The sequence below is a fragment of the mitochondrial genome of Helianthus annuus, assembly GCF_002127325.2.
Source record: "Helianthus annuus mitochondrion, complete genome".
NCBI lineage: Eukaryota > Viridiplantae > Streptophyta > Magnoliopsida > Asterales > Asteraceae > Helianthus > Helianthus annuus.
Genome location: NC_023337.1, coordinates 217,501 through 231,443, shown reverse-complemented (window position 1 = coordinate 231,443; position 13,943 = coordinate 217,501). Strand labels below are relative to the sequence as shown.

General features: G+C 47.6%; 2 protein-coding genes across 2 annotated transcripts; both read right to left on the bottom strand.

Annotated features, from left to right (window-relative positions):
* Positions 1–927: 927 nt before the first annotated feature.
* rpl16 (ribosomal protein L16) lies at positions 928–1,443 on the bottom strand. Its single transcript has one exon. It carries the CDS (start codon positions 1,441–1,443, stop codon positions 928–930), a length of 516 nt encoding a protein of 171 aa, YP_008999572.1.
* Positions 1,334–3,010, bottom strand: ccmFn (cytochrome c biogenesis FN). Its single transcript has one exon. It carries the CDS (start codon positions 3,008–3,010, stop codon positions 1,334–1,336), a length of 1,677 nt encoding a protein of 558 aa, YP_008999571.1.
* Positions 3,011–13,943: the final 10,933 nt, after the last annotated feature.

Below are 13,943 nucleotides of genomic sequence, written 5' to 3'. Positions count from 1 at the left end.
ATGAATTGAATCAATCGTTTTTTGATATCCTGGCCAAACTCTCCCCATCTATGAGCTGATTGAGCGCTCTTTCTCTTTGACACAGAAAAGAGTCTATCTAATCAAGGTATACCAGGCCTAGTAGGAGGCAAATCTCCTATTGTTCTTACAGAATATGCTCTTCTTGTTCGAGAATCAGCTTTGCATGAACTTGTTCCTTCTAGCTTGTTTTGAGCTGTGGTACCTAACCCCGACCCGAAGTAGGGAACTGCGAGCATCAAGCTTCAGGCATCGGGCCTCAGGTAAAAGAAGTTGGCATCGAGTAAGGGATCCTAGCCTCGTGCGAGGTATGCAAACATGGTAAGGAGTCAGAAGCTGGTATCAGAGGTAGGTGAAATCGAGTTAGGCACTCAAGGCATCTGTCTACGGGCAACAGGCTGAAGGAAGTAGGCAAGTCTGTATCTGCTACAAGCACAAGCGAGGCATGGGAAGGCCTTCCTATTCAAACTCTTGATCTCGGACATGGAAAGCAGCGCAGCAATCAAGCCTATGGCTGACCCCTTCCATTACTCAATAGGCCACGCCCTAACTTCAATAAAGCCGAAGACGAGATTCCAAAGCCCAACCTCACTAAAGAGAATCACACGTTTGAGGACCCAGACGGAATGGTAACCAACTCCCCTTAGTTACTTTCCTGAATCTTAGCTCTTATCTTTCTTATTTATTCTGACTACTATCACTTTATAAACCGGGCCTGGATAATTTAACCTTAACGTATCAGGGTAGTACGCCTGGAACAAGAAGGTTCGTCGTACAATTTCGGCGATTACAAAAATCAAGGAGTATATCCCTCTCCCTTAGTGTCTTTCCACTTCCGTCGTTCAGGAACAAACACTTCGCCTAATTCTTTTGAATCCCGGCCCGCTTTTTCCCCACTAACTAATTACGTTATGACCACTGAACAAACTTGGTTGACGAACATAGTTTATGCGCCGCTAATGTAGCGGCTTGTCGAGCATTTGACAAACTCACATCATCCATTTCAAATGGGATTTGTCCTGTGGACACACGAGCAATCCAACCCGTAGGATTTCCTTTTCCTCTTCCCATTCTGACTTCTGTAGGTTTCCCGGTAATAGGGAGATCTGCGAGAACTCTTACCCATATCTTACCATTTATTCGGAATTGTCCGCTCATAGTACGATGGAATTGCCCAATTCTAGCTCGACGCGCTGCTTCAATGGCTCGATATGAAAGATGACCAGCTCTACAACTTTTAGTGCCATATCTTCCAAAACCAAGTCGTGTACCGTCCGGTTTGCAACCCCTACTACATCTGCCTTTACGATATTTACTAGATTTCGTACGTTTCGGATATAGCACGTCCCCTTTCTTTTTGACTATATGAAATCCACACTTTGACACCTGAGATTCCGTAACGAGTAGATACTTCCGCAGGAGCATAATCTATTTTCTGGTTAAATACATTACTAGATGTTTTTCCATAATTTTCGCATTCAGTTCTAGCTATTTCTGCACCTTCTGATCGACCTGAACAACATATACGGATCCCCTCCACCCCTTTTTTCATTACTAATCGAATATCCTTCACTATTTGACTAAAAATGGAGCGAAATGATCTTGTTTTGTTCCTCGGTTGAAAAGAGATATCTTGAGCAATCGGAGAAGCACTTTGATAAACAGATTTGATCTTGACCGACTCAATTAAGGTATTAGTCTTTGTTCTATTAGACAACAAAGATCGCATTTTTTTCACTTCGTTCAAATAAAAGTTGTACCCGTACGGAATTCTTCTGTTTCTCAGTATGATCTCTATCATCATCTCTATTCCCTTTATCAATTCTCCTATCCCACCTAGGTCTATGAATTTCTCTATCAATTCCATTACCTTATCCTTAGCCATGAGGTTCCAACATTTTTTCCTGAATTTTCGTAGGAGTTGTTCCCGGGCATACTCAAAAAATTTCTTATACACCCCAACCCCGTCCCTTGGAAAGAAAAAGGTAGCACCGAAGAAAGGAAAGAGCGAGATGGTGGTTTTTGTTGTTCCCGCGAAGCGAGGATGATTCGACCAGCGAATGAAGTGGGTCAACTTTTTGTCTTCGGCCAAAAACTTTTTCTCGCTGGTCGAGCTTTCGACAAAAAAAGCGAAACGTATTCTCTTATCTAAGCTTCTTCCCTGTGCATGAGCTCCCCCCATGGTAGATGGTTCAACCACGCCCGGTTCCACGAAATGATTGAGAACTACGACGGGGTCGAAATGCATTTGGTTCTTTGTCTTCAATAAGTATTGCATGACCGAATAATTCAAGGAAGGGCGCACCGCAGGGAGGGTCCTTTTAAGTGGATGACTCGTCGGGCTGTCGGAGGGGGACTTCTTTGACTTCTTTGAGAAAAAGAACTTGAATAACTTCGTTTTTCTGAAGGAGTCGTCATTTAGGAGGGCTATGTCATTTACAAGCCCGGCGTATTTCGGATGCTTGAAGGCCCCGCTGACCCGAAGTGATTTAGAAAGATTCTTCTTTATCGATGGTGATCGGTCATGGTATCCATAGCGTTGCTTCTTTTTCGGCCAAATCCTGATTTCGTTTTGCTTCTCCCGGTCGTCGAGCCTGATCGACTCGACTCTTTTCCCTGCCCCCCGGCCTCTCACTTCGTTTCGTTCTTCTTCTGTACCGTCGCTTGAATGAAGACACCCGATCGGCCCGACTTTACCAAATGCCCACCACTGGCCCTTCCCCTTTCCGGGTCTGGATTTTTCGCGTCGTTTCTGTCGTCGTGGTCGACGGGGAAGAAAGAAATGAATGAATGTTCTTTTGGGAAAATGTAGAATAATACACCTACCGAGACGAAAGCCAAAGGTGAGTCTAGTAGGTGGACGTATCGAACCGAAATAAGATCTAAGATTGACATCTTGATACACTGATTTACCATAATAATAAATAGAGTCAATGCGGGCTCCGCCGTGGGAAGAGCCGCTTCTTTCTTGCTTGATAGGGGGGGCTTCCATTCACCAGCGCAGACTAAAAGTGCTCTCCGAACCGTGCTGGATAGTCACCCATCACACGACTCTCAAACCCAACCTGTGGTGGATCCCGGGTGACAAAGTAAAAGCCTTTGATCCTTTGCCCCATACTTTGAGATGCTCCTCCCCGCCGATCAAGCAGCGACGCTGCTCTTAGCTTTAAGCCGCTATCGTTCGGTTCGGATAAGTCAAGTCCCTTCGGTCAGTTCGCTCAGGTGATCCTCCCTTATCTTCCCTAACGTTCAGAGTTGTTCTGGTTTGAAAAAGAAAAAAGGTCGATTTAGGCTCCTTCCCTTCCACCGCATAGCTGCGGTAGCAGGTACTACGAGCCCTCTGTCCCACGCATTTAACCGGCTCGCGTGGTTCACCGGTTCCACCGAAAACTCTCATTTGTTGAAGCGGAGCATAGTGCGCTTTAGGCGCCGAGCGAGAAAGGTCTCTTCTTTCGTTTCGGTTTATTCACTGATCTGAAACTTAGCACTTGTTTTCTTATTGATTCCAGGGGCGGCGGCGTTCTTGAATGAAGTCTATCCGAACCGAATTAGCACTTATCAGATCAGGCGAGGCCTCTCCAGCGGAGCTGGGCGCCGGGGCCCTGGCTGCACTAGCGATTGGCACATAGGGGAGTGGTTGCCCGGCTTTCTCGGCCTGGTATCCTGCACCTCGCGTTCATGATATCTACATTCAACTGTGCCCCGGAGACACGGTCGAAGCACGCCCGCCCAGTGTGCTTCTTTCACGACATGCTCTGGTCCCGGGTGTCTTCCAGTGGTCTTCTAGCGTTAGAAGAAGTCGTGTCCGTCCCGGACATCTGCAACGCCCTTCCCGCTTTACTTTTTTTAATCTGGGGTGAAGGAAAAGACTGACCCCTTCGGTGACTTTCGCGGTCGCCCTCACTGAACCGACTTGAATCTGAACTACGATTCAGATCAAGTCTTACCGAAATCGGATTTCCTTTTCGTGCCATATGCGCTTAGACTTTACTTTTTTCCCTTTTTGATTCCCGGTCCAATATTAGTTCTCGAAGATCTTCGTTTCCGTGTAGAAGAAAACTCTCCAAATTGATGACCTCCTTCAGTGATCTTACAACGAACAGGATTCCATTGTCAATTCGTACGGAGCAATCAAAGAATTCCGGCAAAATAGAAGAAGATGTGACCCAATTTTCCTGTTCAAAAGAAGATCTCTCTTCTTCTTCATTCTCAACAGGAATGCATCAACAAAACTTCCCTTCCATATAGATCGTCGTGGCATGAACTCAGAATTTATTCGCTTCGATTCCGCCCCTACTTCAATGAAAGCTAGCTCCTACTCCTCCTTCATCGTCGTTGGTCTTTTTTTACATTGTATAGTGAGAAAGCTCACCCCTGCCTTTAGACGAGATCTTATATATGATTCTCGTAAACCCTAGGAGCCTCTTTTCCTTCTGCCCAGCTCCCCGTTCGACTTGCATGTGTTAAGCATATAGCTAGCGTTCCTTCTGAGCCAGGATCAAACTCTTCTTTTGACTAGACTATGAAAAAAGACGGGTTCTATTCTATCTGGTAGAGTCAACAGAATGGAGTTCCTTGTCTGTAACTCAAGAAAGTGCATCTCCTTCTCTGCCATTCCTACTTTATTGATAGCTATAACCTATTAAGAAGGTAGGTTCAGTCCAGGAGGCTAGTTTGAAATGAAACCCGGACTCGCTGAGGTTCACACACCTTTCTTTATGAAATTACACAGCAAGCTTCCAGCTTGGTACTAATACCTCTATACTCTAGAGGGGCTATGGAGAGGCGCGCAACTGTGCTTCCTCGCTTCGCCAATAAAATGATTCCTGGTTGAAGGGCGCGCTACAGGCCTACGCTTGTTCCTGCGCGAGAATTTCCGGCTTTTTGGCCGTATCTTGCTCCTTTCTTTCGCCTCAGTAGTGAGCGCTACTAGATCTGATTCAACTGAATAGGGGACTTGGATATGCTCTTGCTCCCGGCAGATATGCTGGGCGAGATAGTGAAAAAGGGGAAAGTAGAGTCCCCTATAAACGTACAGGCAACCACTGCTACCTGTGCTGCTTTGTTCGTATAGATGTGATGATCTCCTACCTCGGCTGGAACTTGCCTCTGCTTAGGGTATGAAGCCCCCAAATCTAGGCGAGGTGATGGCGGGGAACTCTCACTTTTTGTATTTCTATTATACCTCGCCCGGACAGCGGCGAATCTTAACGCGCGCTGCCCGACAACACAAAAAGAATTGCGATTTACTGAACACAGGCGCTTACTTATCACAGATTCTTTTTAGTCTTTTTCGGCACACTCGTGGAGTTCGCTCGAAGTCGTCGCGAGCTCTACGTTTGAAGCTTCAACACAGTCACTCCTTAGTAGCTCGTTGCTACAACTTCTCTTTGGCTCGCCCCTATCTCTAAAGGGGCCCTAAGCCAGCGGATCTTGCCCCCTTGTCCGGGTCGATACCATCCTATCTTCTAAGTGACAGACTTGAGCATTCATTTCTAAAGTTGCTGCTCATCTATGTAAAAATGATACTTTTCTCTCGGCCTATTTAATGCCTAAAAAAGATCTGTCTTATCTCAAGCATGTGAACCTATCCCATCTAGCAGCAGGGTGGAGAGCGAGACTGACCATTCATTCGACTATTCTAGAGCCTATTCTAACTCCACTATAAAAGAAGGTCCTACTACTTGTGTGAAATCAGTCGCTTGAGAGCTTCGGGCTAGGTTATGGACGAGAGGCTAGGTACGATTTCCGAGCGATTCAAGGAGAGAGCGATGACAGTGACTTTATCCTAGCTAAGAAAGGTAATCGATCCCAGCTTAAACTTTTTACTTGGTAAAGTATAAGGTTCTACCGAAGCAGGGAAGCTCTAGGGTTTTGCTAACCAGTGTGAAGTTGAGTTATATCTTTCCCTAGTTCATGCAAGGCTAACCTTCGGGTTTCTGCTTTCAGGCAAGTCGCTAAGTCGTCTTAATCCAGCGACGAAAACTCCTGCGCTAGGAGAAGCGCTCAATCCCGTCGCTTCGTCGCTCAGTCCGTTGCTTCTTCCTTTCCGGCTCTTTAGACCAATACCAATTCCAGGTGCGTATTCCATTCGTGCATCTGCAGTTTCCTTTTCTTTCTACTTGCTCTGTTCCAGAGCAGTCCTGACTATGATGTAGTATAGGGAATTCTAATAAAACAGAAAGAGGAGAAAGCGCCATAGTGAGAATGATAACCGCTATGTAGCCAAGTCAAAGTACTAGAAAGAGCACTATACAGATTGCTGACACTTCTTGTTACTTGACCAAATCACAACAAACAAGAAATACTAGGAGTCACATGACATTTTTCTAACTAAAGCCAAGCTAAGCTAACGGGAGGGAAAGGCCCCGAAGCAAGGCAAAAATCGAGCATCGAAGTGAGCATATAAGAAGAAGTGCTTAAAACTAAGTAAAAGGGCGACCACCTTCAACATGAATTACTTTCTGGAAGCAGGCTATGCCGCCACACCTCCCCTGTGAAAGAGGGCTACGCAGCTGATTCGGTTAATCCTAATATGCAATTTCCATCTCTTCTATAATCGACACTATGAATATCGTAAGATAAGAAAGCTGCTAGCAGAGGGTGATCGTGGATTGGTCAAGTTCCGTGTACTGATTCTCCTCGATATTGGGTTGGTGTTCCGTTAACTATCCTAAGAGTGTAGTGTGGTGGTTGGGCCTACCCATAGAGGAAGGAGTTGGTAGCAGACAAGTCATTCAGAAATGAAACTTCCATGGCGTAGATTGACCGTTCACGAATCTGTCTTGAAGAGCGAGATCATTATTGCATAGATAAGGTGCCTATCTTGACGCGGTACTTCCAGAATGCTATCAGAAAAGCAAAGAAGGGGCTGTTGTTGATACTTGTTTGATTCGAAACTGGTGAGTAGTGGTTTTCTTTTTCTTTTTTCCCTTGGTTAACAACCAAGCAAAACTCTCTATATTTATTCACTACTCCTACTCCTACAGGCTTGACGGACTTAAGGAGGTATTTTCTTTATCTCAACCAAAAATGCAAATCATGATCAATGAACTTCTTAATGCCGTGGAACCCGGATGGCAAGAGGCTTCAGCAAGAATGGAGAGTAGAGTGTAGTGCAATGAAGTGAAATGTACCGTCACCTGAAATTTCATAAGAGAAGAAAGATCGTAGCGTAGCTGTATAGTAGAAAAGTCGCGAAGCATCAATTCTCGTAGAAAAGATAAGAGAAAATGCTCCTTATTCTTTCTAGGGGGGTCGCGGAAAGAATTGGGTTCGAGTCCCAGAGCCCCTGATGTGACAAGGCGAAGCCTTGGTTAGGATAAATGTTGATTTGAATGATGAGATTTCTATCTTTTCTACGGGGGAGTGGATGAGTTCTATAGATGCTCTAGAATGGGTATTCCTCACAATTGCTCCAACAGAACGGGATTGCCCTTCAGTCTTTTTTAAGACTTTACTTCGGTCCGCTTCGTTCGTTCCATGGATCTTGGACATTTTCGTTTGTATAGTATCCCGGGGAAAGAAGAAAAAGGCACGTTGAGATTTCGAAAGGCTTTGAGAAGAGGGGCAACAGTGAAGATGCCGAGAATGGCCGTGTGTCTATGGGGATTACCGGTCTTGGTAAGAATCTGTTGCAAATGCATGTGAGGGAGGAATGCCTGCATTAAGATTTAAAACTTGTCGTCTACTTGAAGGAAATGTTTGGAACAGGGAACTTACAATAATACAACGCCGCATTCTTCGAAGATTGAGGAACAAGACGAGATCTGTTAAGAGAATGATTTATTCTCGAAAAAATCTGAATAGTTACATCTTGTTTGCTGTAGGATCCGTCTTTTTGGTATTTTCCGCTTCGTACTTTCCATGGGGCTTCAAGATATATTCGTTTTTCATGGGATTACACCGTGATCTTAGGTGTATAATTTTTTCCTTACTTTTTTCGTGCGCTCTTTCTTTATTCAAGTGGCGGTCGTATTTCCAAGTTTACTATGGGTCCCTTTTCCTATGGATCTTTTTGTTGATAGTAGCGGGGGGCATTTCACATCCTGTCATAGCCTGGTGTGACGCGGGGAACCCCTCCCCCCCACTTAGTCCACCGGGGCAGCCTCTTCCTCAACCGGAGACGCCGCCCGCACCTGCCCCTGTCCCCGTCGTGATCCCACAATTGCCCCAACCTCTACTCTCTGATGAAGAGAGAAGTAGGATCCTCTATCAGAGGTACTTGATCAACAATTGGGGAGGGAACGACGACCTTGGACGTATGGTCTCCACTATAAACGCTCAATTGCTAGTGGAACGATACGTAGAAGCTGCCTTGGTGAGTGATGGGTTTCATCCCCAGGCCATACTCAACGAGTACCGGGACATCCGGGGCTCCCTGCATTCTCCACAAGGGCATCTTTTGAGTGTGCGTACGTATGAATCGTACGTCACTCAAATTAGAGAACTTGGAACCCGGGAGAGCGTGCCGTATCGGCGTGTTCTAAGAGCAATCAATCACGATCTGCTTTTACCACGTCGGATCGGCAACAGGTGGGTTTGAGGACGGACCGTCAAACTCCAAAAGTCATTTTGTTTCTGTTCCTATATATACGGGTCCGTGCAGCATTTCCACGATATCGTTCTGTGGGCGTGCTATTCCCCCAGAGGTCATCCAAACCTTCTTCTTCTTTACATTGCATCGCTTGGCATCCTAGCCGTTACTAGATACTGACTCATTCGCCTTGTTACCCACAACGTTCGCTAGCATCAAATTACCCTCCCTCAGGAGTCCAGATCTCAAAAGAAAGGACGATTTTCTTTACCCTTCTCAAACTCTAAAGTGCTAGGATATCTAACCGGTTATCAAAAGTGCAGGGCGTAGCTACTGGCCTTGATCAGACCCACAGGACACTCATGGAATGGTATTGATTCGAAAGAAGGACTCATGGAATGGTATTGATTCGAAAGAAGGTATGACATATTATACATAAGTTAGCAATGGTGTTCTCAATCAGGGACTTCATCAATCGGGGCGAGAGGGAGCTGCTTCGAGGAGGCGACACCCACTAGTTTTGTCCGGGTCAAACTCTCCCCAAAGCAGGTAGGTGAGAAGGGCTCGGCTCCATGCAGGTCTTTCACCAACGGCTGGCACTGAATTAGCGCGATGCGAAAGAGTCCGGGCTTAGTCGGCGGGGATAAGATTCTATTCTCGGAGTCAGAACTACTCCTATGCAAGGCTGTCGTCTCATGCTACTAGGGCACGCTCCCTTCCCTAAAAGAGGACAGCCCGAAAAGCAGGAAACTCAAAACAGCAACTCACAATTGCATAAGTGATCACTGAAACTTTGCACTTTGAAAAGACCTGCATCTGAGAGGGCTCCTGGACTAACTTGGAAGGGTGCAGCTAATTTGAAGTGCTAAGACAAGAAAACAGGGATGTGCCTGGCTCAGTTTCTAGTATGTGCCCATATTCAAAATTAAGACTAGGACATGAATACTAGGCTATGATATTGTTTTATCAAGAAGGAATCGATAATCATAGTGGGCATCTTTCTCCCTTCTTTCTTTTCGGGTTCAATAAGTCTCTCGGGCGGGCGAAGGAGATGCATTTCTGGTACTGGTGGTATTGGACAAGAAAAAAGGGAATCATTTCTTTCTTCTTTCTGCCTTTCTTTCCCATGACGACTAGGAACGGGCAAATCAAAAATTTCACTTCGAATTTCGGACCTCAACATCCTGCTGCTCATGGTGTTTCACGATCAGTATTGGAAATGAACGGAGAAGTGGTGGAACGTGCGGAACCACATATTGGATCACTCCAGTGCGGCACGAAGCCGCTGATGCCGAGTCGGCTCCTATGCCGCTAGCTATGCCCTGCTTGGTCCCCCGGCACGGTGGAGGTTCCGTAGCGCGTCATGAGCACCGGGCTAAGGGGCGGTTGAGCAACTCAAGCGAACCGCCCTACCTTACTACAACATAAGGACAGAAGGGAGAAGGTTGTGAAGGTGGCCTCGTTATCCACACCTCCGGTCGGATGAATGGAGGACCGACCGACCCGGGTTTTCACGAGCGTTGGCGGGTTCTGGAGTGCCTGTCAAGGGCGCTAGCGCATACCCCGGGGTGATCATCACCACCTGCACCTCAAATCTCGGCACAGTGGAACGTGTAACCCGCCTGCTATTCCATTCAACTACATTTGTTCCTGTAATCCATAGCCTAACAGAACGCAGCAGCGAGGGACAACCCGCCCATACAGCCAGCGGGGAGGATGGCACTACTGGCAAAGACCGTCTGGCGAAAACGCCGCAGGTGCGAAGCGTGGTAGGCCTGCGCCGGGGGAGCATAGGGAGGAAAGGGAGCCCGGACGGTGGAAGAGCCAGGGGAGGCCGGGTCATTTGACGGAAATGGAAGGCTTTGGACTATGAACCTATTAAAGAAGGCCCTATGGAGTAAAAGGAAGTGCATGAATTCTTGGAAAAAGAGGGAGCGAGCCTATATAAAAATGGAATCAAGCAAATTCAATGAATAGATAGAGTCAACGGTACGACAGACAGCGCTGCCTACACGCGAATTTGCTTCCGAAGTCGAGCAGTCTCAATTTCACTACAGGATTTTAGAATGAATGCTGGGCTGGGCCACCTCGAATGGCGTGAGCCGCATGCGGGGAGACCCGCACGTACGGTTTTTAGGGGGATCTGGTCGAAAGACCGGCCGGCGCCCACCCGACTAGAGGGACCGAGAAATTAATAGAGTACAAAACTTATCTTCAAGCTTTACCTTATTCTGATCGTTCAGAGGGCGATCGCGGGGTCACTGAATGAAGTCCTCCGTTTCTTTCGGAGGTGCTGACCCGCAGCGAGGCAGAGATGACTAAGTGACATATGGAATATGGCGACGACAACAGCATGTCGTAGAAGGAGATAACAAGTGGAGCCAACGACCCACTAAGACTAACGTATCTACAACTACATCCCCGAGCGGCAGTCAAACGGGGGCGTGAATGCGAGATGCCAGCGGAATGATCGGCCGGACAGAGGCTAGGGCTCCTTCCTTCCCACCGCGTCCTTCCTTGTGTGTCGGAGATATAAAGCGAGTGCACCGGAAAAGAACGGGAACTGGGTCGATCTATTCTATGTCGAAGCATCCGAAGCATAACTGCACACTCACACGATCTTTGCCGACAGATAGGAGCATTCGGTGGAACCGGTGAACTACACTTGCTTCTGGATAGATGTGTGGGACAGAGGGCTCGTGGTACCTGCTGCCCACCCTTCCTCCTCTGCTTTGAGAACCGTGTGAACGGAGAGTGGGCAGAAGGGAAGGAGGTCCTCATACGGAGTCGCACACTTACTTGAGCAGTGCGGGAGACTGGGGAATGGGTCGAGTAAAGTCCCCTGGGGCCGGAAAAATCACAGAGACGTACTGATACGATAGGGCTTTGATTGCTATTTCTTTTTTATTAGTGATTGTAAAGGAGGGCGCTTGGCTATGTTATAGAAAGGGAAGGCAGAGGGCGAAGAGAGGCGGCTCGGCAGGGAAGGAATGGGAAATCGTCAAAGATGACTTCTTTGTTGTCGAAACGAAGGGCTAAATAGCACCAGTGATTCTCTGAGCCGGTCTGGATTTCCAACGCCTCGGGAAACTGGTCGAGATAGATGACAGCGCCTTTTTCCCCTCTTCCTTAGCGGGAGGGCAATCTTCTCTTATGGCCTTCACCTCCCGCCCGGCCCGGAAATAGAGAATCCAGCCCCCTTCTGATCCATTCATTTCTGCAAGCAGGGAGGATCCAGAGCTAAGCCCCCTCCTATTCGAGGCCGGGTGGCCTTGCCCCACAAGCACCCAACCTTCTTTTTGCTCTTCCTTCGGGTTGCCTCCACGAACGCGCCACCTAGGAGCCCTACTCATATTCCAAAAGCGCTACTTCAATTCAAGTGCAAGCCCCCTTCTATTGCATAACCTAAAAAAGCTATAAACAAAGTACAAAAGTGGTTGCGGGAACGATACGCTTTGGTTACCAGCGAACGCTTCCAAAGGCGACCAGCTTTCAATACTAGTTGTTACCTTACGCTGCCATTTTTCTAATATTCTTGAATAGCATGGCTGGGGGCTAAGATAACTCAAATGGGAGAGCCGTGTTATGGGTGACCTTATTGCACGGTTCAGAGAGCACTTGTGTATGTGATGCAAGTGAACGTGTACGAAAAAGCTGTCGTAAAGTTTCGTTGTTCGTTCCGTCGTCGACCCTATCTATGTTTCTATGATGGCCCAAGAACACGCTCATTCTTCAGCCGTAGAGAGACTTTTGAATTGCGAGGTACCATTACGAGCTCAATATATACGAGTGTTATTCCGTGAAATAACTCGAATTTCAAATCATTCACTTGCTTTAACTACTCATGCTATGGATGTGGGAGCATCAACTCCGTTCCTGTGGGCTTTTGAGGAGCGGGAAAAATTGTTGGAATTCTATGAAAGAGTCTCGGGAGCCAGGATGCATGCCAGTTTCATACGACCAGGTGGAGTGGCACAAGATCTGCCTCTTGGCTTATGTCGAGATATTGATTCCTCCACACAACAATTTGCTTCTCGTATCGACGAATTAGAAGAGATGTCAACCGGCAACCGTATCTGGAAACAACGATTAGTGGATATTGGTACTGTCACTGCACAGCAAGCAAAGGATTGGGGATTCAGTGGTGTAATGTTAAGAGGTCGTGCGACATGAAGACATTGATAGCAATATGGGGGAAGTTCCCATCAGGCAACAACGGTTCTGCCTGACCCTACTTAAGCATGCATATTATGTCAGTGAAGACTTGGTGTGAAGCCTTGGAGCTTACGTTAGAAGAGCAAAAGGCCGGGGGCTAGGGTGAGCTGAGGGGGGACAGCGTAAGTGAGCGAATGTGTGTAAGCCCAGTCAAGCATAACTGTTCTAGGCGGGGTGGGCCGCCCACCTTCGAATGGTGTTGGTCCTACGGACTGTGAACGGATTCGCCTCTGGCCTCTGGGCACGTCGGAACCGCATGAGTTCACCGGGGTGGAGCACGGTCCGCCAAAATCGGCATAGGTTAGGTGCTATTGATGGAACATGGTAAGCCTATCTTTCTCCATATGGAAGTGCTGCGGGCACATAGAGATGTGGGTAGAGGAAGCCTCAAAAAGCGAAGGCCGAGCTGTAGGTCACGTGACCTGCACCGAGTTGGTGGCTGACTGGGCTTTTTATTTGATCAAAGCAGAGAAGCTCGCCTTCTTGTTATCCAAAAGCAAAAGTCGGTCGAATCGGTCGGGCCCCTGCCCCGGAACGTCGAATGAAATAGGTGGCCGGGTTCTTTTTCTACGACCCTTTTGATATGGTAGGCCCAGCCCCAGGACTCCTATCCTTTATGTTTAGGAGCGGGATCCGCCCAAGAACGACCTTTCGGTGGTACGGAAGGCACGGACTCCGCGAACATCCCTAGCCCCCTTTACTAATAAGGAAAAGAAAGTCTCAACCAGAACCACATTCCTTTTGCGTGCGGATGTAGCTAAGTGTCTGACTCTATTGGTCATAGTTTCCTGCTGTTGCGGCCGGTGCGCGTTTGCGCGCGCGTGAACCAACCCAACAAACAAGGAAAGGATGCCTCTCGGGGCATCTGAGAATGATTCGAGCCGTATGAAGGGAAACTCTCACGTACAGTTTCTTTTTTTGGGGGGGAAGGAGCCCGACAGGGTCCCCCCACTGACTTGGCCCGGGCCTAAGTGAAAGTGAAGTGGTGGGCCTACCCATCCCAACCAGGGGTATGCTGGGATTCGCGAAGAGCAGCACCTTACGATGTTCATGACCAATCGGATCCTGACGTACCAGTAGGTACCAGAGGAGATCGCTATGATCGTTACTGTATTCGTATCGAAGAGATGCGACAAAGTGTTCGGATCATTGTGCAATGTCCTAATCAAATGCC